Source organism: Accipiter gentilis, chromosome 5 (genome assembly GCF_929443795.1).
Source record: "Accipiter gentilis chromosome 5, bAccGen1.1, whole genome shotgun sequence".
NCBI classification, from domain to species: Eukaryota; Metazoa; Chordata; class Aves; order Accipitriformes; family Accipitridae; genus Astur; species Astur gentilis.
Window position 1 is genome coordinate 32745115 of NC_064884.1, and position 26508 is coordinate 32771622.

General features: G+C 36.3%; 1 protein-coding gene across 1 annotated transcript in view; it reads right to left on the reverse strand.

Moving 5' to 3' along the window:
• ESR1 (estrogen receptor 1) overlaps window positions 1-26508 on the reverse strand; it is a 115886-nt gene that overhangs the window by 46134 nt on the left and 43244 nt on the right. The window contains exons 3-4 of the mRNA XM_049801290.1: window positions 24187-24303; window positions 6919-7254 (exon numbers count right to left, since the gene is read on the reverse strand). Coding sequence (XP_049657247.1) covers window positions 6919-7254; window positions 24187-24303 — 453 coding nt within the window. The remainder of the gene's footprint in view (window positions 1-6918; window positions 7255-24186; window positions 24304-26508) is intronic.

Consider the following 26508-nt stretch of genomic DNA (forward strand, 5'->3'; position numbering starts at 1 on the left):
AAGCACACATTATCTGGGAAAAAAAAAATTTCACAGCATGTTACACACACTCACCTTCATCTCAATAGAAACTCATTTACTTAAAAGAAAGGCCACAGACATTTTTTTGGTCCTGTGCACAGAGAACAACTACAGTTATGCAACATAAGTAAAAGACAGTCACTTTCATTCCATATTTGTTTATAAACTCGTATCTTATTACAGCTTTCCTAAACTCAAGGAAGCTAGAAGGTTGGATAACATGCTTGATTCAATAGCTTTTGGCAGTCACTTCTCTACGCAAAGTAATTACATCTGTGAATGAGAGAACAATGTAGCACTCTCTATGAATTACTCTAACATTGGATTTTTGTAATATTAGAAAGTATTACTGACATTTATCATGCTTTTGAATGAAATATCACCTCACATATGAAGTAGAGCTTTTAATTGTGGCCACAGAATATTACTAAAAGGGATACAAGCAGATGCACTCGCATAACAGCATCAACACCTGACTTATTCTTCAGAATCTCTTTCTTCTTCTGGACAAAGAAATAAAATCTGTAAAACTACAGAATTAGCTTTTGGAGTTTGTAAAAAAATCTAGTAAAAGTAAACAAAAAAAATATGAAATATTGCAAGATATGTGTTACAAAACCTTCAATGATATACTTCTGAGCTCACTGAAACATTTTTTAAAGATTCAAAGTGGTTCTCAAACTACTTTTCCTTTCCTAATTCTGTTTCCCTCGATTGAAAATTTATGCAAATGAAGTGACCCAGTTTGAATATATTCTTGTAATCGCCACTGCCAGGAAACTCCTGGGGAAAGAGTGGGGTGTGAAGCTCAAAGACTATGGCTTGGAAGAGGAAATGGGACAGGGATAGCTAGTACACAACATCCCAAGGCTCTTTCTGTGGCAGTGGGAACAGACAACAGCCAGACCACTCCGCTTCAAAGTACCCCTGAACAAATTACTGTCCTCCAGCAGGAGCCCTAGGAATGAGTAAGAAGCCCAGGACCAAGCTGCTGAGCTGTTGGCTCATCTGACTGATTCCCAGTATCTTCTTCCTCTGGTCATCTTGCATGGTCTCTCTACATTTCCTCCCAGTTGGAGTCTCCTTGATGCTGGTCAGCTTGCTAACCCTAGTCCTGATGCTTTTATCTCCACTTCTATACCCCTGACTCTAGGGATTCCCTAGGGTTTGAAAACCATTGTATTTGGATACCTCTTAATTTTCCAGTATCACAGTTGTTATTCAGACCCTGATCCTTTTTTCTCCTGCTGTAATTTTCTTCCAGTCTTCAACTAGTGAAAGCACTGCCTGCATCTTTGTTCCCGTAGGTACCTGCAGCCAAGGTTTATGTTCCTTTCCAAGCACTTCTGCTGAACTGTTCTTTCTTGGCTTTGGCTTTTCCCTGTCTGACACAAGCTCCCGATGCGCATAACTCTGTCAGATATCTCCCTGTCCTTTAGAATCAATGTCTTCCTCTCAGTCTCTCACTGGCAAACCATTGTGTCACATGGTCTCCTCCTTTTCTCTCATTTAAATTTCTCTACAGGAGGAAATACACCTCACTGTGCCTCAAAAGCACGAAAAGACAATCCTGTAGATAATAAAAATAAAAGCTACTTGCAAGAGTGCGTTTGTCTCATACAGCATCCAGAAGCTCGGGAGGAGGACAGAAAGGGGAGTTTGTTTGGTTTTACACAATGTAGACATGAAAGAATAAAGATGCTTCCCAGACTAAGAAAACACAAGAATGAAAAGCTTTTATTTCATATTCAACAATTTTAATTCTACTGCCCTGCATAATCATGCTATTGCATGATACCTCAGTCTGATGTTCAAATTCAAATGGTAAGCGATTACCTTATTTCGCTATAAGGATTGATTCTTATCTCTTACGTTCATGGTAATGAATTGAAACTTCACAAAAATTAAATTAGCAAAAACCAGCCACAAAGTAAGATCCAGATGCTTGTTAGCATTTCTCTTTTGCTTACAGACCTATTTGCTTCCTCTTTTTTTCCCCTATGAAGTCAAGGGAGCAGTTAGAGTATCACTTCAACAGATTAAACAGATGAGCAGAGGCATAATTTTTTAAATAACATTTTACAAATCTCCACAGCAAGCCCATTAGTCAAAGGAGAAGAGACTATAAAGCAGATATTTTGGAAGTTTTATTAAAAATTATTATAGGAATTGCAAGCCATTCATTTTTTTTAAGCTAAATGGAAATTATTGCCAGGAGGATCACTAGAGTTAGAAGCTCTGTAAACTGTCCTGCACCTAAAGGGTTATTAACACACACCACTCTTGTGTAAGACTTCTTTCCTTCCACTGCAAGTTGACTTTTTTTTTTTCTTTTTTCCAAGGTTTGCTGTCACTGAAGTGCAGTGTAAAATTGTGGCTATTGTTGGCCTCTTTACACACTGTTCCTAATTTAACAAACAGAGCCATTTAGAAGGTCAAATAGGAAAACAATATCTTAAGAAAATAGCAACTTCTGTGGCTTTGAAATAAAAAAAAATCCGTGCCAAAATGTTTATCTCCTCGGTTCATGAAGCCATAAAATAAGTACAGCACCGTGAATCATCTCAGAACTTCAAAGCTTGTATGCCCAGCGTACCATTTTAGGGCTATTAAGTTGTACAGCTACTGTACTGGTAGTAAATAGTTATACAAGATTGTAGCAGCAGTGCCAAAGATTTCACCCTTGCAACAAAATTTCCTTAAAGCTACACACTTTACCATGAGCTCACTGTATGAGCTTGTAATGTCTCTTACCATCTCAAGAGCTTCTGCACACAAAAAAACTGTTGACGATTACATTGAAAATTCCAGCTTCCTTTAGAGAATACAATACTCCAAATATAGATATTAAATTATATACACACTAAGTAAATAATGAAATACAATAAGTTAATTCCTTTGACTTATCAGCATTTCTGTAGAAAAGCAAATAATGGTTTTGCTCAATGCATCTAAGACCATGATGAAAATTCACTAAACTAAAATGCCTTGTTCTATGAGACTGCAGGTGGTACTATATCCCCAAGATGTAATGTAAACCAAGAAGAAAAGAGAAAGCCATATCTTTCAGGAATACATGATTCAGAAATGAGCAGAACATTTATTCATCTATGCTGATACCTTGCCTGCATGTGATTTTTAGTGATTTGTCCCAATTAAATGGTAAAAGGCTCAACTTACACGTGTATGTAAAGTCTAGCCCATGCCAGTCTGTTTGCACCCGTCTTATGTGCAGCTGCTTGCTATTCCAGCTGGCTGGGGTAATCAGAAGACACCACTGGTGCCTTACAGGGGCCATCTGGGAGGACTTAAGCCAAAATCCCCATTAGGCCATGTAAAGAACAAGTCCTGTGGGGCATCCTGAATTTTTTGTATACGTCATAGGACACTGAACAAGATTTTTGTTCATGTAATCTGGCAGACCCATTTGTATCAGTGGCCAACATTTCAAAGAAAAATGAAAACGAGCTTTTATGCACTTGGCATATTATGAATTGCATTGTCATGGGAGAACTTTGTTATGACCTCAGCTAACAATCATGCTATCCTTAAATATTGAAGATTATCCTTTAAGGTCATGCGCAAGAACTTGTTACAAGTTCTCTTTTCCCCACCAATTTGTTAACACCACCAAGATTGCAGAGTCAATTTAAGCAAGTTTGAACTAATGCTGAAGAAGGTGCAATAAAAGATTTAGACCAGTTCTCACTGTCCCAATCAGGGCACGTTGGCAAAGATATCCACCTCATTTTGGACATTGTCCTCAGCACGTCTTTATAACAGATCTCTGCCTACATTATACTACACAGTCCATCATAAAGTAATTTTCATTACTCCTTTTTGCCACATAAATTCACTTCTATCCAGCACACCTTCTAATCAGCAGTTTCTTCTTCCATGCCCATCTATATACATCATCAGAAAGACTGGCTGACCAAACCAATGTCTTTACTAGTTGCTTTGACACATTCCCTCTTCTTTAAAGCCTACACAGCAAAATAAACTCCAAACATGTCTCTGAAACTCCTTACACTTATTTGTAAGCTGTATATTCATTGCGTTTCTGCTCTGTTAATAACAATTCCTTCCTCAACCATTATGCTTTCAACCCAGCCACTTGTATTGACCTTGCTCCTTGCTTTCCATCAACTCAGTGCCTGCATGTAGCTAAAAGAACTTGTGCAATGCTTCCAAGGCTTGAGAGGTGTGCACAGGAGAGGCTGTTACCTGCAACTGCTTTTTTTCTACTGGTAAAAAGCACACTGGCTTTTTAGAAAAAGATGTTTTTTACCCTTGATTCCGAAGCCTGAAACCTTAGTAAATTAGCTGAGAAAATAACTGAGTGGAATCCCACAAAGCTATTGCACAAAATAGTTCACCTAACAGAAAAAAGTTATTCAGTTCTGTTTATTCATAAAGCATATGAAAATCCTCTCTAATTAAGCGGTATTGCATAATTCTTAATAATAATGGAGTATTCAAAGGCAACATACTGTGGAGGTGAAAATACGACTTACATTGCCAGACACATTCTCTTAATGTACATTTATTGCCAGTACATTCCAGCGGAAGGAAACTTAGGCAAATAGTCCAAGCAAAGGCCCTATCTTTGGAGTGATCAGTACTTTAAGATTTAATGTCAGCAGCTAAGAACACTCAAACCTTTTCTAGGGACCAAATGAGAGATTAAAAAAAAAAAAAAGAAAAGAAAAAAAGATTTAAGCACCTAGCTCCAAAATTCCTACTCTCAGAGGACCCAATTTGAGAGGTAGATAAAAAATTGGGCCTGAATTCCTTTAAATCAACTTTCTCAAATACTTCAATTTCTGCTTTAGATCATGCATACCTTTTTCCAAGCCACAACACCAAGAACCAGCTAGGTGTCCAGCACTTTCAGAATCCCCAAACTATTCATATTCTCTCTCTCTTGCTTTAGGACTTCCCTTTGGTATGATTGTTTGTACAGTGCCTGAGAGAACAAACTCTGGGAAGGGATTTGGTTTTGTTTTTTTGAACCAAAGCTCACCAGCTTTAAATCAAACCTCACCTGTTAGAGTACTTATTAATGCATATACATAGAGTCATTTGGCTTCTCCTTAGGAGCTATTTTAGCATTTGACAGGCAGATTTATTTAAATGTAAAATACATTGGATATACATAAATAGTTGATAACCTTATACACTTGATTTTCCAATTTCAGAAGCTTGCTTAAGAAATAAAAGATATATTTGGTAAACCAAGCACGTCTTTTATCTTTACCAGCTGTAATCATCTTGTGACAAGTTTTAGAGAGATTTTTGAATAAAAACCAGATCTGAGTTCCCTAACAGTGAACTGTTGCTTTGTGTTTAAACACATTTTCATTAATTACATTAACTATCAAAATCAAATGTCATAGAAGACACATGTTTCCAGTTGGACAACATAATGAATTTAAAATGTGGTATATTCATGTTGAAGGCAAATTAATGGGTTTTAACAGATTTAGACTAATTATACCTCTAAAATCAGTAGAAAAGTAATTTGAATCTAGCTGGTTTGATAGTGAATAGTTTTAACACTGTGGACATCTGTTCAATTTTCAAAAGCATTTTGTAAAAGCATGATCCAAAGCATACCTAAATTAACAGGAGAACCTGTCCTTGACTTGAACAGACTGCGGATCAGGCCTTAACCCCTGTGAGTTTGTCAAGAATAAAATTCTCAGGTGATTTCTTATAAGATACGATGAGAAATGAAACACACACACGTTCCCATTGATCATAGCTCGAGCCCACAAAGTGACATGTGAAAAGTGGTAAAAAGGGAACCCATGAGGGCTGGAAAAGACTCAGATTTTATGGGTTATTGATTTACCAGGAAAAGTCTTGCCAAGTTTAAATGAAGGAAAACAGAAAAATGGCATAACCTGGGTGTGATGCTTTTGAGTTAATGCACTATGTGAGTGAGAGCTGTGGCAGTGTTCTCTAACATCCCTTCATAAAGCAGCTACATAACTTTAATGAAATAAATGACTACAGTAAAAATTTAAGGGATCAGAATCCCAGTGAAATATAAACTATAAATTACCGTGTATGCTGGTATTTTTACAAAGCTAAAAGTACAACATGTGCAACAAATTTTGAATAAATATTCAAATGTTAGCTTATGAAAAGTAGTCTTGTAGAACTTTAAATACAAAACTACTCTCTCATTTCATTGATATAAATTAATTAAAGAACATGAATGAATGTGTGACATATATTCACCAAAAATGTTACATACTTTCCACAATTCTGTAATTCCCTTCCAGAAAAGAGGGGTCATAGCTCAGCAACCATGATGCACCAAAATGATAAAAATGTGTAGTTGCAGTAGGAAAAAAAATTTGTACAAAAATTACTATTCTGGGTCTATTTTCAGACCCAAAGATCTGCAATTTATGGTCAAAAAGATAAACTGTCAATTAAATAAATAATACTAATACTTATAGGCTCAGTAGTGATGCTGAATATATGGATTACATTACAGACATGAGAGCAACCCTTTTTTCAAAAGGGATCTACATAATTAACATAACTTAATTAGATAAATTGATTTCATTTGGCTTTGAGTAATCTATTTTTACCTTTCATTTTGCTGGATTTTATCTGGAAAAAAGCGTTTACAATCAAAAAAACTGTCCAACATTCTATAAAGTGGGGAAATATCTTTTCTTGAATAATCTTTTGTAGAAAGTCACTTACATTGCGCTATAGTTTTTTATCAATATAAAATTTGTGATTTTGTATGCATTTATACTTAAGTGAACAATTTGCATGAAATTAGAATATGTAGTGTGAAAACTGGTATGTCTTTTTTCTATTGGTTTGTCATGTGGAGGCTTTTATAGTCCACTGGGGCTTTTTTTTGCTTACCTGGAACTCTCTTTGCCCAGTTGATCATGTGCACTAATTCTCTGTCTGCAAGGTTGGTCAACAGGGTCATCATAGAGGCTTCGTTGAATGGTCTATTTGGGTCATATTCAGAATAAACTATGGGTGGCTCAGCTTCCAGCAAGGCACTGACCATCTGTTCTGCTGTCAGCGACAGGGCTGGACTGTTCTTCTTGTTATGTTTGACGACCAGCGGACTTGTCCAAAGGGTGGGAGCTCGCAGATCTGTAGAAGAAGCCTCCCCGTTCCTGGAGTCCTGCTCCTCTCTTTGACGTTTTTGTTTCACCATTCGCCCCCCTCTGCGGTCTTTCCGGATTCCTAGAGGCACACAAGAGCATAATGAACTCCTTTCCTTGAACATACATATTACATACACATAGCTTCAGTCAATCAGCAGCTGCTGTTGATAGATCCAGGCAGCATTAACTCTTGATTTATTTTCTGAAGACTTCCTTCTATATATGGAATCTTACATCAGTAGTTGGAGAGCAAAACTATTTTTAAAAGTATAGTGTCAGGAATGGTGCACTCCTTCCTAAAATTCAGATCATTTGGGCTTACACAGGACTCTAGACTAGTGACGCTGTATAGCTGCCTTAGCCCCACAAAAGGAAGTCAGTAGTTGGGAATAAATAAATATTTCTTTACAGCACAAACTTCAACGTATGTCCCAACCTGTAGCAGACTATTATTCTATAAAAGATCAATAATTTAATGATTTGATTGGGCCAGATGGATCACAGAAGAAGCTTTCAAAAACTATCCAAGAAAGTTTTGCTCAAGTTCACCAATTGTTTTAACTAAACATCATCCTATTACTGAGCCTGTGATCTTCATAATTACATAAAAACCATCCAAACAAATTCCCATTATAAGATGAGCTTACACAGCAATAAAGAATGCCGTATAAGTCAATAAACAGAAGGCAGAAAAGGAAAGATAATTGCAACCTCAGAATCTAATGTGGGAGACCTACTGTCAAAAGGCTGTAATAACTGCAACAGAAACTTGTCTTTGTCATTACTGCACATTTCTGCAGTGTGTTTAGAACTGTATGACCCTGAACCTCGGGATATTATCAAGTCAGCCGTACCAATTAGAACAAAAACATGAGACCTTAAAGTGGAACAAAATCTCCCTTTGTGAAAGGTTACAAGAAAAATATAAGGATGACACCCACGTGGACTCCAGCCATAAAGAGAAGATTAAGTCTGGCTCTGAGTGGAGGAGGCACAGGCATCCTGAGGCTGAGTTAAAAACTTAAATCAATCATCAAATAGTGGTGAGGGACAAGCAAGTAGTAAGGAAAGCACACAAGGAATTGAGCTATGAGGGGAAGGCAGCTTATGATGGGGCTTGTTCTGGAGTTCTCATGCAATATGGAAAAGCAGCACTAGTCCCAGTTTGAAAATCAAAAGAAGAAGTAGTATCTATAGAAAAGAAGGAGGCAACCTATTCAAGAAACAGAGAAAACAATTAAAAAAAACCCAAAACATAAAACCAAAACAAACCAAAAAAAAACCCAAAACAAAACAGGCTTGAGAACTGCTGGCAATTGCAAGTGATCAATACAGGTCTTTCTGATGCAGGGGGGAGTGGGAAACACAATCTTTGCTCAGCTTTTTCCACACCACAGAAATGTAAACCCTTAGGTTCCCAGTCTTTGTTAGCAACATCTTCATCTTAGATCCAATATTCCTTCATATAAATGTTGGATCATATCAGCAGGTGTCCTTTCCTAATCTCAAAGAAACAGAGAGGATCCTTAGATCTGTTTGCCTCTTTCTTAGACTATGGTGATATTTTCACTGAATTAGTACTTGAAGATTAAGCACTTTACATCCAATTCATTCAAAATCTAGTAGGCTTCCTGATTCTCTTCTATTAATCTTTCCAGATAAAGCAAGTTCAATAAATCTTTCATCACTCTTACTACTTAATCTCTCTACATTTTCCCATTCGTTAAACTAGTTGTAAGCCAAAAGTCTCAAGTGCATTGCTGCTCCCATTTTTCATTCAGCGATACCAATTTTTCCTGCCACTAAACTGTTTCTATTTAGGACAGGAGTATTTACTTAGGAGAGGAGGGGGAGATCCCTGCTATCAAGAAAAAGACTTATTTTGGCAAAACGTCATTCTGGAGTTATTCTTATTGGTAGATTACTTCATTGCAGTACTCAATAGTATGCATGCTCTATCTGTAACAGATTTGTTGTAGGCTTTATATCAATGTAATTTTTTTTAATTAAAATTGCCCTGTGAAACATGCAGACATAATCATGTGATCAAAGCTACACAGTTCATACACACTAAAGCATTTGTTAACGTCCTCACATCCCAAATTCTACAGCTGCTCATCTAGCAATATTCTTTTGAAGAGTTAAAAGTATACTTAGGGCCTGTACTGTTCAACATACTCATAAATAGATGGACTCAGAACTGACATAATTCAGAAAAAAGATCCTGGGGTTAGAATAATACTATAAAAACATCAGATAAGTTAGTTTAGAAAGTAAATAGAAGGCTAGAAATTACTAGGAGAGGAAAGGAGGACAGAGCGACTTCATAAATCACAGATTTTATTAACTCATGAGGCACACTACTATGAATACTGTATGCAGTTCTGTTCTTCCCATTTTAAAAAGAGATATAAAAGAAATGAAAAAGGAATAAGAGAAAGACAAGATAATCTGAAGTGAGAAACAAGTTTAGTGCAAGAAACAGTTGAATTGACTACGTCTGCTTGGCCTGCATGCCAGATACAAGACTACAAAAATAGGAGTAGCAAGAAGATTGAAAAAGTACGAACAGTGACACCTGTAATACAAGACGGTATCAAACAAAACTACCCCATGCAAGTTTCAGAATAGACAAGAAGATGTTCTCTTTCACACCATGCAGAAACAAAGCTGAAAGTGTGAATACATTAGAAGTTAGTATATGTTAGAAACCTGTAGGTCAAATTTGATGGAGAAAAGAACCCATTAAGGGTTAATAAACACAAATATGGCACCTTTGGCTTAAGTCTGCATAGCATATATTACTGGGTGATCAGAGAGGATTTTTTTGGTTTTGCTTTTTTATTTATTCCAGGCTTGTTTTGTTAAGTAAAACAAGGATGTGATGAGAATTTGACATAACAGAGGGAAGGTGGCTAATGTAACCACATTTAGCTGCTTACAAATCAACTAGATTCTAAATAAGAGCGCTTGTTTTATTTTTAACTTGTCTGCAAGCTTCCCACTGGCTTTACTTCACCTTGAAAAAAATGTGGTGCATTGAGCAAAGTTGAACATAACCAGTTTGGAGGACATGCCCCACACAAATTTATTTTTACATTTTTATTTCGGGATTTAAAAAAATCAGTTAACCAGCCAACCAAGAATGGTAAGCCTACACTGGATTTTGTAGAGACCAGATTTGAAAAAAAGGCAGTAAGAGTATGCATTCCTTCTGCATCACATCAGCAGCTTTTATGATCACAGACAGCAAGGTCTTTGACTCTGTACAAGCATCATGCTCATCAGAGATTTATAGAAATTACTACTAACTCTTCACCTAACCCCTAGATGGATAAGCAACATAGTGATTTTGTTATTCATTTTCTTGGACCAAATAAGAGTTAGTAACTCTCTGAAAAATGCAAGAGCCTCCAAATCTCCTTCAGCTTAATCAAATTTTATCTCTGTTAAAAAGAGATAATAGTGATGCAGTCACTAATTCCAAAAAAACACAACTCTATCAAGATACAATTTCATTGCCAAAAGTGCAATGATCCTGTAAGTTTTTTTAAAATATATGAATGCATTAATTTTGATTCCACAGCTCAGCCAATAAAGGAACCTGAATTGCCAAATGTTAAGAAAAACAATATTCTACCAAAAATGGAAGTACTATGTAACTTGCAAAAGCTCTAAAACAATTTCCACTTGAGTTTTAAAGCTACAAGAGCCAAGATTTTCAAAGGCAGTTTTATAAAGCTTTATATGTAAATTCAATCATTTTAGATACAGAAGCAGGTTTCAAAACTGCTAAGTAGTTATATACTCCAGTCAGTAGAACCTCATCATCAATAAAATTGCATATGGACTGTGGAGGCAATGTTAACCAAATAAAATACTTCACTAGTGTTTTCTAATGTGTTATTAAAACAAAACAAAAAATAAATTCCAGATTATTAAAAAAAAAAATCCTAAATTAGGAATGTAGTGGATGAACATTGAATCTCAGCCATCCAACAGCCAGATTCTTCCTACCTATTGCTAAGAACAAAATACCTTTATATCTTCAGTATTATATAAAATACTCAAGACTACTTAGAAGAAGAATAGGAGGAGAGGAGAACAAGTAGTATAAAATTTGCTTTGCTCTGTGTTGGCCATAGAATTATGCATTTTAGATTGAAAGATATATGTACAAACTCAAATTCTATTCTACTTAAGTATATTTCCCATGAACTCCTTTGTATAATATTCTTCAATTTCTTTATTATTAGAAATTTTGTAGGAATATTTGTCAAGTAAAGAATGCTTATTATTTGCAATAAATAGGAACAGATATGATAAAACCCAATAAACTTTTATTGGCACTAAGGCTGAAAAAAACCTGGTTATTTGATAAAAGTGAAACAGCCAAGATATTTTTATGTCCTTCCTATTGTTCAGTATTCTGGAAATCCTAAACAGAACAGCTCTTGCTTTTTGTCTTGTTTGCAACACCCACCTGCTATCTGGAATACTTATTGTGCCATTTTCATTAGCATGATACAAAAAATGCAAAAAACCTTCATCCTCTCTTTCCCTCATATGCGCAGCATTCACTCTGCTTGTTCACATGAGGGGTGGATATTAATATGGAAGCTGCATCTGCCTGTCATTGTAAAGTCTATGCACTTGCAGCGTATTTATTAACCCATCTCTTCATGTTCCATTTCAGTTTTGCTGGAGTTCTGAACCACTTTCCAATAGCTGCAAGAAAAAACTACAATGAAGTTATTTTCTACAAAGAGTATCTTTCTTTGAAGGTTAAAAGTCTCAGGTCAATTGTATGTTTAACCTTATCCTGTTTACCTGCAAATGCAGAAAAAAACCCCATTCCCCAATATTTTTGGAATGAAACCTACCCCAAAAGTCTTCAGAGGTCTAGTCCTCTAACCACATTTTAGTATACAGATTTTCAGCAAATCGGGTTTTTTTACTATCTGTATTAGTGGTCATCAATCATTGAGAAGGCTCCAGGCGCTTTATCTGTGGAGCCCAGTCTCACAAACAGAAAGTCTCCTTGAGCTGCGATCTCCTGGGTCACCTCAGAAAGGGTGAGACATCAGCCCTGAGGAATGTCCACAACCTAAAGTCTTTGGACTTTCTTTAGTTTCTGTTTCAAATACATCTCTCTGCTTCATCTTGCAAACAATCTGCAAAATTGGTTACTAGTATCACGACACATATTTAACAGTGGGAACAGAAATGAAGTTGTGCAATTTTCTGGAGGGCAAAGGATACTAATAAGATCATATGATAAGGTGGTTCAGTGTAGGTCATACCAATAATTTCTGTAGTTTCTAACATTTGAGAATTTCACTTTGCAACTTTAATCAACCATTAATATACTTAAGTAATTTACATTATGACTGTACATATCATACACAGAGATTTATTTTCCATCAATTTAATTGTAGCTGTCATTGCATGACACACACAAACCACCTGACAACACTGTTCTAGTTTGGGAGAGGACATACCTATTTTATTGTATAGAAAAATGTAAGTAGGCGGAATGCAATTATACAAATTGTGAATTTAAGCAGGAACAATAGCTCTTGTCTTGCGATAAGCGATATGGTTGTTGCAGCTGCAGTATGTTTCTCAGAATATCCCCTTCAGTAAAACTGGCTTAGTCCAATGCTGTTTATCTTAGAAAAGAACAGTACAACAATGTGAAACTAAGATAATTTAAAATCACTACCTTCTTTCAAGAAATCTAGAAGTTCATTATCATTTTGTAGCTGGACCACAAAAATATATTAACTTCTGAAACAAGTCCTTTTTTTAACTCTCTGTCAATAAAGGTGCAAGAGCAGAGCAATCTCCAAGATGGGTGCAGGAGGCCCATGCTGCACAACCAGAAGTGGTGGCACATTTTACTTCAGAATTCTGGGTCCATACAGTGGGATGAGACAGTATTTTGTCCTAGAAACTGCTATATAACATCTATTGGGAATACAAAGTTTTATTTCACATTTTATAAACAAAGAATTTTACCTGTTATTCCATAAGCTTTCTATACATATAATTAAGTAAGACTTTGTTTTGCCTCCTGAGGAAATATTTGGGAAAAGGTGATTGGTGAGAGCTCTCATTCCAACTCAGGAGCTGATATTTGCAGGAAAATGAGGGAGAAGAAGAAAAATACTTGTTACTGTTCCTTATTTTAATACTCAGCTTTGAAGTAACTGCTCTGCTGCTTCTCCTTCCAGCCCTGGAATATAGGGCTGTAGCACCTAAGAATTTACAGGAAAGCAGAATAGATACAAAGAAAAACTGAAACAGTCAGAAAGAGAACTGATGGAGATCTAAAGGGGGGAAGAAAACCAAACTGATGTAGGGAATAGGATTAATTAATGCTTCTAGGATATATTTAATTACCAGGACATAATTACTGGATTGGCAAGTAATTCTAATTGCTGCCTGCATAATTTTTCATCATTTTATACACTTGCAGAGGTGATACACTGCATTCAGGTTAATTACTAATACCTTTTTTTTTTTTCCAGTGTATCTTTCTCATTTCAGAAGGATGACATGATATTGTCTTTTCTTGTTATGCAATGACTGAAACAAGTAAGTCTATCTTCATAAAATACTTGCTTTAGTATATAGCAGTCAGTATATCTATGTGCCTTTTCCATCCAAAAATGTTATCTGCAACCTCTCCTTGCACTTGCTGAGTTTATACTGCACTACAGATTTTTAAAGAACTAAAAGAATAACTTCCTAATACTTACCTCCTTTCACGGGCAATGCCTTGACAGAAAGAGCTAGTCACTTGTCTCTCTCTATAGAAACAGAGATTAGGGGCGTATTGTTTATTTGTTTGGGTTTTTTTTTTCATATAAACTACAGTAAAATTCATATAATTTTTCATTGAGCTACAGTAAAATTCTGCTTTTAGTAGATTCTGTAGTTGTCATAACATATATTACGATAAACATCCTATGAGTTAAAAAACATGTAACTGGTTATAGGTTGTAGCCATGATAAAGCCATGAGATCTCAGGTACTCTGTTATTAGAACACATGTTAATGTCTTTCACCTGAAGATCTCAGGTTCTTTTATTCATAATTGTTTTAACTTCTCAAAAACCCAAAATATTAAAATCAATGTATGAAGACTTAAAATCACAGAGTGAGCAAGCAAGAAGATTAAAAGCAACACCTCAATCACCACTGGTAAGCCTTACCCATCTCATGTTGGTATGCGTGTATTACTTAACAAACATTTCAGTCTAAAACTTTAGGCACACAAAAAGGTGTTGGGTTTTTTTCAAGCATGTGCTAGCCCTGATGCATGCAAACAAACGTGTTATCTGTAGATGCAGTCTTGGCTTCCACATTGTGATTCAGTGACAATAGAAAGGCTTTTTAACGAAATAACAGAAGATGGTTTTAATATTGGGGTGTTTACATACAGTCACAATTTGAGTAATGGCACAGTAGTTTTCTACTGCTGCAGGGAAAACTTATATTCACTCCAATTGCATTTTACATTCTCTACTTCCTTAGGTTACCAGAAGACAGCAGGTTTAGAGGGGAAGTCCAGGGAAATAACAAATCCATGAACTGTTAAATCCTGTGCCCCCTTTTTGATGAAGTACCATCAGAGAAACAACATGCTGTTGGACTAAATATTAATTAGCCAGAATATTTCAAATCATAGACAAAAATAATCTCTATCACAATAACTGGCTTTTTTTTGTCCCTTAGCTGCTTAGAAACCCCACCGATGACACTGAAAATGTTTCACTTCTGTTCACTATATTTCCATTACTACCAGTGCCAGGTGGTGATAACAGCATCAGTCACTGCCCCAGCCATGGGCACAAGGATGCAATTTTTGCTCAGGTCATTGGCACATAACTGAGCTGTACCACTAATGGCACACGGGCAGCACTCTGCAAATCCTCGCAATAGTCAGTACGCTATGAATTAGCTTTATACTTGACAGGCATTTGGATGGCAATTCAAGCATTTGAACTGGTGGAAACAAAGTAGATTTGGAAACTTGACAGGTCAAAACATAAAGGCAAGCTAAGTGCCAGAACTGAAGAACCAGAGCTGAGTTTCTAGGCAGCAAGCACGTAAGCAATAGCTCCTCATTTGTATCAGCGCTGTTCATGTCTTCCTGGAACTATTTTGCAAAATAGGTAACTTTTAACCCAGGGAAGAAGCTCCCACTTAAAAACTGTTTGCTCAGAAATGAGTTTTTAGCTTTGAAGACGTTCTTCCCTATTTGTGGCTTCCTAGTAATGCAGACTTTTCCTTTTACTGCTTCCTTTCCATTTCAGCAACACAGCTGCTGCGGCTCCCGGGACAAAGAGGTGCAGAACAGGGCTGGTGGGAACGTTACGGGAAAGGACAGCCTTATGCACAGGAGAAGGCTGCAACACCTCGGCTAAACAGGATTACAAAATTAAGACATTTAGCCCATAATTAAATTTGAGGAAAAAGGTCAGAGTGGGGATAGTAACTGTGAGGATGGTGTGGGAACTGTGCAATCAACAGTTTGTGGCTACATTCTGAAGGTGAAAAAAATCATGGCAGGAAGGAATGGCTTTGGGGTTTTTTCCTAAGAGGACAACAAAAAGATGGATCTGGGACTGGTTTTGGAAACAGTGATCGGTAAATGGTTTACCAGCTAACCTGCCAGTCTGGAGCAACCTTTGAACCTGAGTCTCTTTGTCCACAGTTCTGCTCCTCGTCAGCAGACCCCAGATGATAAGAGACATTTGACACTTCTATATGCACACACAGCCTTGCAGCGTTCACAGCCTATAATTTTGTCAGTTTGTCCAAGGAGTATTTCAGTAGTGCTTGGAAATACCTTCCCTTCTAAAAAATTTTGTTACTCTTCAAGGCTGATTTATCTCATCAGAATTATGTTGAAAATTGCCAGAGAGAAGGAATATCTGGTGTTTTGTAAAACAAACCCTGCCTGAGAATACAAAACTAAATGTATGTGGTAAGTAAAAGAGATTATAAGTAAGAAGGCATCCTTCAGAAAGCCAGAGAGTCTATAGCCCAGTTGATGATCAGAGTATTAAAGGAGCATGCAGAGAAGAACAGGCCATGGCAGAGAAGCCACACAAATCCTTTATACCAGTATCCACAAAGAAAGAAAACAGATTTTTCTATGCCAGAAACCCTTTATATGGGGAGTAGGAGAACCTTTCTGAAACTGAAGTGAGAGTTGAAGAGGCTAGAAATCCAAAAGCCTCTCTCAAATAACCTAATACAGGAGGGATTTACTAAACTGCTTGAGAAGAACTCTGTGACTCAGTCCAGACTCACTTTGGTGTCATTGCTGCCATTGGCAAAAGCAAGTGATTGCAAAAGGAAAACAGGGTGAGCAAGCCAACAGTTCTCTTATGGGCACAAACCTGAGTGTCATCGAAGCACAACTGGTTTTAGAGTCTAAAAGGTAGATGCAAGCAAGGTAGCTGTCTCCTAATGACCTCTTAGAGTAATTTTGCTTTCCAGATAGAGCTCATTAGGCACAGCTGCACTGAATTCAATAGTTTTTTGATGCTTCATTGGAAATAAAATAAAATCCTACAGCTTCCCCTAAAAGCTGTACATAAGTAGAGGTCAGGACTGTAATTACATTCTTGATAGATTTGTAACAGATGGAGATTGCTGAAGCTATGACTGCAATGTAGGTCCTAATATTGTAATGTATCTTGGCATGATGGTCCTCCCAAGGTGATTTTGAGAGCTTTGAGATTTTGAGAGCTTTTCTGCTTGGTTTTCTCTACAAAAATACATTATTTGTTCACAGGAAAGTAACACCACTTTCCAAATTCAAATTTTATAGGCTTAATAAATTACTTCTTTTGAATATGATTCAGACAATCAGCCCCTTTATTTCATATCCATTTCTCTTTTAGAAAATCAAACAGAAATGTAAATTGTGCTGAAAACCCAGGTGGGTTGACAATTACTTTAAATGAGAAACATTGTGTGAAATCTTAAAAAAAAATTAATCAGAATTAAATGTCTAATGTTGAACAGACAGGCCTGCCTCAAGTGTCAGTGCTTAATAGCCAGGTTTCTGACAAGGATATCTAGACACTCAGTAGTATAAATAAATAACAGATTTGAGTTTGTTCTGTGCACCTGGATGTTGCAATTTTTTTCTACTCCTGAGTGGTTGATGAATGCTGTATGTCTGTTTATGTGGGTGTTTTTTTCAAAAAATATCTGTCATCCTTTTCCAAGCTGGAGATTTTTTTCTCCTCTATAATCAGGACTACCTTCTATTAAAAGGGGAGGCAGGGAGAGAAGCCACAGGAGGGGGATGCAGGGCCTAGGGCTTGCATTCAGATATTCTGGTTCAACTCCCAGCTCTGCCACTGGTTTGCTCCGTGATCAAGTCACATTACATATCACAGAGATGCAGTATCCCTATCAGCTACAATACAGATCATAAAACTGGTCTTCCATGTAAAGTTTTTAAAGACCTGGTGACAAAAAATGCTGTTAACAAGCAGGCAAATGTAATTTGGGGTCTCTAATGACTGTTCATAATTCACAGTTTGAGAACCAATGATCTACTAATTACAGATGAGGGTGCAAGACATGGTTCATCCTAATCTGTATTTGGCATTCAATTTTTGGCATTCATAGCACATGTTTTAAAGAGCATCAGAGGACATGTAGAAGAGAAGCAAGAGAAGTTCAATTAATCCATCATTCAGCTGAATCTCCTTCAGTGCTGACACTCCTGTGCAAATCATACTAAGTTTTGGCTACAGTAAGTATAGCAACAGCCCCATTTCTAGACAATATTTACAGTGAAGCCATAGACATTTCAGGGGTCACAATAAAGCCTTTATAGGAACCATACATCAATCATGATTTGGAAAAGCCAAGTAGTTTTAGGCATATGACTCCATTAGTATAATTCTCAGACAGCAAGACACTGTAACTACTAAATTTTAGAAATTGGGTGATTAGGGTATTGAAGCAATTTGGCCTGATATATCAGTACTGATAGTGCTAGAATTGAACTATAAATGCCTAAGCAAGCAAAGAACCAGAAGCTGTAGTACTCTAGGAATTTCTCAAGCTCAGCAAGGAGAAGACACCAGCTGTTCTGACCTGCATAGGCTTGCTGAAAGGCAGTGAATGCACAGTGACACCCCGAGGAACATGTAGTATGAACAAGTGACAGACAGAGGTAAAGACGCAGCAAGGATCTTAGACTTCATTTCAAATTAATCAGCAATTTAAATGGGGAATATCTCATTGCTGTATCTATTCCCAAGTAATATCACAACTAAAATAATTCCTAATTAGGAATTTTTAAGTAGGTATAGGCCAAAAAAACCCAAATGTAAACAAATATGCAGCTATAATTAGCTTTACAATCTCAAACAAGTGTTCAGGACTAAAACATAAAAAATTCTGCGGTGTTAAAATTTTTTTACATAACTAGCTATAGCATATAAATAAGCATAAGACGGGTTATCCCATTTCCACCTGGCTGTAAGAGGTCTTAAACAACCTTGACTAAATTCAGTGTTGAACTTGCTTTGAGCAGGTGGCCCGACAAGAGACCTCCTGGAGTTCCTTCTAGCTCAGATCATTCTGTGAAGTGGAGTAGGAAGATAAAGTATTTTTGCAAAACGTGTTTACAACAATGGTCTCTTTCTTCTTTTGGGGGAAGAACAGTGGAATATTATATTTTGGGACAATTCAATGGCAGCAATCTACTTTGCATGTGTGCAAAGGAGGAAAAGAAACATTTCACTAAAAAGCCTGGTTTCAATTCTAACTTCTTTTCCAGGAGTCTGTTCTAAACTCACAAAACTTTGCTTCAAATGCTGCTTGAGTACATGCTTTCAGCCCATCAATTACATCTTAAAAATGTACATTCCCTCATACACTTATCAGGCGCCACCTACACAGTTATTTGGCTGAGGACTGAACAGTATGTCTAATAAATAACCATAAAGGTTCTCCTCAGACAAACCAAAATAGCTTTACATTGTTAATCCATCTTCCTTCGTTCACTAATTTCTATTTTTAATATTATTATTCATTAAAAGATAATTACATGGAAAACTAGAATGTCTGGAGCCCTTCCAGTGGTTGCATCAGAAATCGATTTACCTCTGCGTTTGAGAATGATTTTAATAACTTTCTAGCCTTTTAGCAGGAACAAATATAGCATTCAGCAAGGAAGCATAGCACTCTCCATTTAAAGACAAAACTCAGCAAGGTTCTTTTCTGGGAGGATGTCAAATTTGCCAAATGTTTTTTTCTTTTCCCTGTAAAAATTTGTATTAAACTTCAGCAACACCATCACACGGAACCAGCCTGAATTCCCATGTCATTACAGGTGGGTAACTATTTCAAGAGAATGTAAGAGAAAAACTGAAAGCCTCCAGTCTCTGGACTCCAATCTCTAGAATTTAATGACCGTTTCTACCGGCACCTGGCATGTAGTTATAGCACACTGTTATGGCAAACACAGACTTTTATTCCCTAGGCTGTACCACAGTAATCTCTGGAGGGTTCTCAGATAGTTTGTGAGGGCAACACTGAAGGCTGTAGGCTTCAAATGTGCTGTAAAGCTGTAATTTCATTATCACAAGAAACAACACTCAGAATCTTAGAAACAGCACTCAGAATCTTCTTTCTACAACACGAAATTTTAGGCTGTTCAAAGACAATAAAAACCCCTGGTCATATACATGATCTCCATCTGGATCTAACACACGAGCACTCAAATCCTTGATTGCCACATTTCATAGAACTTGAGGTTGGGAAACCATGAGCATTCGACAATTAACAGAATTATGTAGGTCTTAGGGTGGCTAAAAATGGACTACCAGGTCAATAACTGATTTTTCATTAAGGATACAGCATTTAACATTATGGCAAATTTTTGTCCACTAGCACTCTGTTGCTTTGATCCTACTGAGCACTTGATGTTAAATCTGCCTTGTCACACATGAAAGGCGAGGAAGAATGTAGCATGCTAGTAACTAGTAATCCCCTTTCCCTTAACACACTATAAAAATAATTAATAAATAACAATAAAAATAATCTGCTTTTGATTTCAGAGAATAAGGCCCTTCAGAGCCAAGTCATCAGAAAGCCATTAAAACAATGAAGAAATGGAAAACTGGATCTGTATTGGAGCAGAGATCACCTGGACCATACATACAGTTAGAGCTTCAGGATTGCAGCTGCTGTAAAAACTCCATTTGGAAGCTGGCACTCCCCATCATGTGAAATAGTAAGTTAGAATATACTTCTCCAAACCAGAACAGAAACATTCTTCAAGAAAGCACCAGTGGCTCACAAACAAAAACAAGGCTCTTCCCTGCTACCCTACCAGAAGAAAAGAGGGACGTGACAAGGAGCTTATTCAATCTGACTGCTTTATCCTCACATACAAAAGGGGTGCACAGACTAAATAATAATATACAATTTTAAGGTCTTTTTGACTTATGCAGAAAGAGAGAGTGAAGCATTTGGACAAAATGTAGCAGCTATAAATTCTGACTCAGATTCTGACTACATCAGCAGAGATTCTGGCAGTGTAATTGTCTCTTGAAGCAGCAGCACAGTAACAGATGCAGAAGAAAACACTTGCAAACATAAGAGGAGAGAAAGAAAATAATTCTTCAGTACTGAAAGAAGTTTTTAAAAGATGAAAGAACAGTGGGGAAAAAAATGAGAAAATTTCCACAGAAACTCATAAATAACTGTTCCTACAGCATAGCTCAAGAGCTACTTGAAGCCTGCATTTTTTCTGAATGAAGCCCCAAAACCGTATTTCAGTTGTGTCCACTCTGTTATAAATAATATATATGAACTTCTTTGTGCTGAATTAAGTGATCTTCTATGAGAAAAACCTCAGCAACCATAGCTTATAACCTATGTTTAAAATTAACCGGAGGCATTTAATCAAGATTTTATCTAGCTTCCTCCGTATTTACTGAAACTCAATAATTACTATCAGCTGTTGCCCAGAAGTTAAATGATGGATAAAAGGCACAAGTTAGCAGCTTTCACAATTTATTAAGCAACCTCAGTTAATTTAGTGCAGAAGGAAAACTGATATTACCTTTAGAGAAAAGAAAGATTACGGCTGTTTTCCACTATGTATAAAAGGTACATCATCGTAAGCAAATTGTGTCTCTCTCAATTGAGGCATGACACAACTGAATATTTTTCAAATGTATGATAAAATTAATGCCTTCAAACAAGGCAAATCCTTCAATATGAACAAAAGGAGATTATTTAAATTAAAAGATTCAATCAAGAGAACTATAAATTATTAGAGAAAAACGTAGACCGTGAGTTAACCACAGCGCTACGTGATTCAAGTATGTTGAAGGAAAGTGTTATTATAAGAAGCTTTTCTGTTTGAATAAATTTAAGAGATCTCCTTGGAGAAAACAAACAAACAAAAAAAAACCAACAAAAAATATTTAAAAACATTTAAAATTTAACACTTTAGAAGTTAACCAGATGGCATACCATGAACATTAACTTAATCTTCATTTTCACCTGAGAGAAATGTGACAATTATCAGGTACTACATAAAGAAAAGGATTTCTTTCTCCTGGACAATATGGGATAGGTAATTAATTCAGCAGAACATTGAATGCTTTATCCTACATTAAATTTACCTTTCTTGAATACTTCATCTGCAGGCATGCTAGATTTATAACCTGCAACTGAGGGATCTCAAGAAATCTTACTCAGACTTCATAAAATAAATATTCTTAAACTCTTGCCTATGATCCAGTGGTGGACTTCAGTGCATTATTAGTGGCCCCATAGGAGCAGGCAGAATTTATGCATCTGATCTTGTTTGTAAATTGTGAGCTAAGTCTAAAAAAAAAAACCAAAAAAAAACAACCAACAAAAAACGAATACAACATCAACTATTTTTGAACTACCAGTTGCTGTAGCGACTATAGAAATCTTACAGCATTGTAAAAGGAAAGGCTGAAATCCACAGGACTTTAGTCAGGTGACGGCCACTGTATGAAATGAAAATTCCAGAACATCTATATTAGAAATAAAATTTGGACAAGATTGGAGCCTTTTTTTAGACTTTTTTAATCTACAGAATGCTAGCTGAGAATTCTGTGCCATTTTCATGTGACTGAAACAATTATGTATGGAACAGTGAAAAACCTATTACATCATGTATCTTAGAGAAGAAGTATGAAAAACATCAAACTGGTACAGTGGAACATTAATTAAATACGTATGAGTATAAATGGATGGAAACGTGCCAAAGGAAAGATGTAATATCATCAACATAAAACATAATGATATATTTTAACTATGCTCTACCATATGTACAAAGGTCTAAGTGAAAGCTGCATGGCAAATTTATGTATGGAATTTCCTGATTTTAGTTTGTTTTATCTCAAACTTTAATTTCTCCAGACCATGGCTGTGATACTAACTATATACATTTTACTTTAAAGATTTCTAGCCGTATACACGAGGATGTTAAGACAGAAACAAGAAAACTCTGGATCCATAAATTAAATCTTATGAAGAAAATCATCTACTGTCTTAAGTGTTAGAACTAAAAAGAGATTTGACACCTTCCTCCTGCTTGCATCCCAAAACTGAGATTAACGAAATCAGTCTCAGCTCTTGCCTAATCCCTGAGTTGAGAAAAATGTAGATTCAGCCTCAAAGTGCAGCAACAGACTAGTTTTCCATTACTCTTTCCCCTTTACTCCTTCTCCCAAGATTCCCAGACTTTGCCTACCTTGACTCCACAGACTGGACTTACAAACAATACTTCGTTGCAAGAAGGATAAGCATGATGAGCTACTTCTCTCTCTAGCCCCAGATTTTTTGTGGAATAAGTAAGCATTAGGTGTGCCAGAGAAAGGGAGAACCAATCTGTAATTTAACAATTAGCTCCTTTCACACATAAGTCATGGGTTCTAGTCCTTTCTCTTCTGACCACTTACTAGTTTGTTAAATTTTCCTATAGAAGTAGGTTTCAATAAAGCTAGTGATTGCTTTTCATTAATAAAAGCAGTCTGAAATTTTTAGCAGGCTACAAGAAGGTTTTCTTCTGCTTTAGAGCGAATATGAAACTTCATGATTTCCTGTTCTTACATATTCTTGATCCTTAGGAGCATGGCTTTTTCAAAAGGGTTAAAAATGACTAACTGTCTGCTTTTGACAAACATAAGGTACTGTAACATAGAGGAGAAAGGCAGGTATCATGATTGTTCCAAAACTGCTACAAAAGAGCTCTGCCATCTAAGAACCACCTTAGCAATTTTTCGATATTGTCATGTATTTCTAATTTTGCCTCCAAAAGTTAAACACTGTGTATCTAAATAAAGTAATTTAGTGGTATTCCACTTCAGCCTAAGCATTCAGTGTCTGATTCTTCTTTTCTGACATAAAGTCACTATTACATAAGTATGTTCCAAGAAAGTGGCATTTATCTCAGTTTTTATAAATTGAGTGAGCTTTTAATATTGTTGGGTGAAATTAATTTACATATAGATTGCATGTACAGTACTGGAATAGAGGAATTGACTTTCCCTTCCAGAATTCACAGAACAAGTATTACATATTCAGAAGTTTATTTTAATGAATACGTACTGATCTGAGACTACCAGTACTTTTCACACTGAAGTGCAAAATGCTGCAAAATCTTGGGTTAAGTTTCATTCATCATGATCTGGAGTCTACCATGAGAGACCAAAGAAATAATGAATTAAAAATATTAACAGAAGAATCCTAACTCCATCAAAGTCAACGTTCCTATTAATTTTGGTGCAAATTTGGGTAAGATTAATAACATGGTATTTGGGAGTTTTTTATTTTTTATTTAATCGCTCTTTGATTTAATACACTTCAGCTCAATAAAACTAGTTGCTTCCTCCTTTAGGAACCATATCAGCTGTCCAATGAAGTTAAAAGACAGGAAGGCAGACACCAATGCTGAGGATTGGTGTGTACGTACCACCTTTCATCATTCCCACTTCATAGCATTTTCTTAGTCGGCAAGCCTGGCAACTCTTTCTTCTGTTCTTGTCGATGGTGCACTGGTTAGTAGCAGGACACATGTAGTCATTGTGCCCTGTAAAACCAGAGGGAAAGTAAGGACACAGTCAGACACAGACATAACAAAACTGCTGATAACACTCTTTTATTTTCATTGAGTATTTAGTACAGCACCTAACATCTCCGGGGGAAGGCAGGGTTACCATCATAACCTATCATAAAAGTATTGATACCGATAGTGAAACTAACATCTATTCACAATACATTTATTCACAAGCTCTTTAAAAGTACTATTAAAACCACAAATTACAACTTCTGTTGAATAATTAAAATAATGAACAATTAAAGAAATCACAAAAGAGGATAGATTAGCATGAACAAGCCCCTTAACTTCCTTGCTTTTAGCCTGAGAAATACAGTGCCATCTGGTTCATGTGCCTGTGTTGATGTTTAACCAATAGACTGCACAAAATGGTTAGAGGTTTATAGAATTAGAGGCCTATGCACAGAACATTTTCTGATATCTAGCACAATCTGGGGCACTTAAGAAACAAACATCAACAACATAAAAAAGAAGGAACAACCATTAATTTATTGTATCTCAGGGATAAATCAGTCTCTAATTCCAATTGCACGTCTACTGATCTATGCAAAAACCTTTTGTTATGACAAATTCTTAAATTACCATGTGCTGCAACTGAGTTTGGTACTGGCACCTTGTCCTTCAGAGCTCCACTTCCTCATTTAGTACCCTCTACATCTCAATTCTCATTACATTTCAGCCTACAATAATCTGTTACTGCCAACAAGCCTCTATTACAATTTTCTTTTTAAAAATGTGTGCTTAAACCTGCTTTAAAATTATTTTCTGGCTATAGATAAAGCTTAGCAAGGGCAAAAAAAGACTATCCAAAATGATCTCCTTGGTTCTCTGTATTCATCTAAACGCAACTAAGGTACAGCACACAATGAAACAATTTTACTGCAGAACTGTTTGTTCTTTCTTTCAGGTCAAGGGATCAGCTTAAGGTTGAGTAGGGTGCAGGTTTGACAGAGGCCTTGGTCTCATCAAATCATCTATCCTTGAGTAGGAATTAGAAAACAGAGTAAAAATTACTATCAGATTACACAAGGAACATCTGCTTTCTAATGCTACGTAACTGGGATCCAATCAAAATAAGCAGCCAAACTGTAAACTTGTTAATATGGTGACAGCTGACTACACACTGTCTCAAATAGACAGAATCATTATTTTTTAGCTCTACTTGTCAGAACAGTATAATACTGGAAAAATCTGAATCCACAGGCTTTGCACCAGGACTGACACAAAAAGGTAAAACAGAAACACTACCTCAACCTCAGCATGAAAGACCATTTTAATTTTCAGTTCCTCTGGTAGGACACAGACTGTTCTATATCTGATTCAAAACATTTCACATGTAAGAAAAAAAAACAAAATTGAGTCAAAGAAAACAGCCTCAACCATACAAAAATGTAATATCTACAGCGAAAAAAAAAAAGCAAAAAGGGAAAGCCATGTTTCTAGGAAAATGCACTTTTAGTAGGTCACACTAAACAGCAGCAAAAGATTGTAACACCTGAACTCAATCACCATCCTTGGTTTATAAGCCAAGCTCTGAAATAGTATGAGAGAAAGAGAGAAAACTTTGATTACTCTTTAAAAAAAACAAAGAAAGACTTTGACAAAGTATCTGATCTTCTTCCTAGTGAAGTTAAAGGGTAAATTGACAAGGGCAGCAAGCTCAGGCTCTGAATTCCACAAATAAATCAGAACACTGATTAGTTGTCTGTAAAATAAGCAGATAAATGTTCCCACTTATGTCAAAGCTGAACACATGCTTACCACCTTTGCTGGACTGGCTGATGCTCATAAGGTTCAACTCACAAAAAAAAAAGTGACAGTATGCAAAAATAAAAAATCAGGTGGTATCAGTATTGGCAGGGCAGCCATCCTTTTTCACAGTGCTTATGTAGGTGACAGTTTTTTCGTTTCCTTTAAGCCTAGATTTCCTTATGCAAACTGTAAGCATTTGGGAATAGACATTAGGTGTGTAGAATAACACATAAAATAATCCTATTTATGATAGATCTACAGTTCCTACTGAAATTAACATGATTAATATTATCATATTTTCACATTGAATAGTTTTATCTTAAATATACGCTTTAAAGGTTAGCATAATTAGTCTGCTTTCATGTGCATGACCTGCACCTTATGCAAGCCACCCTTCTTTCAAAGTGCTTAAAAGACTTCATAGAA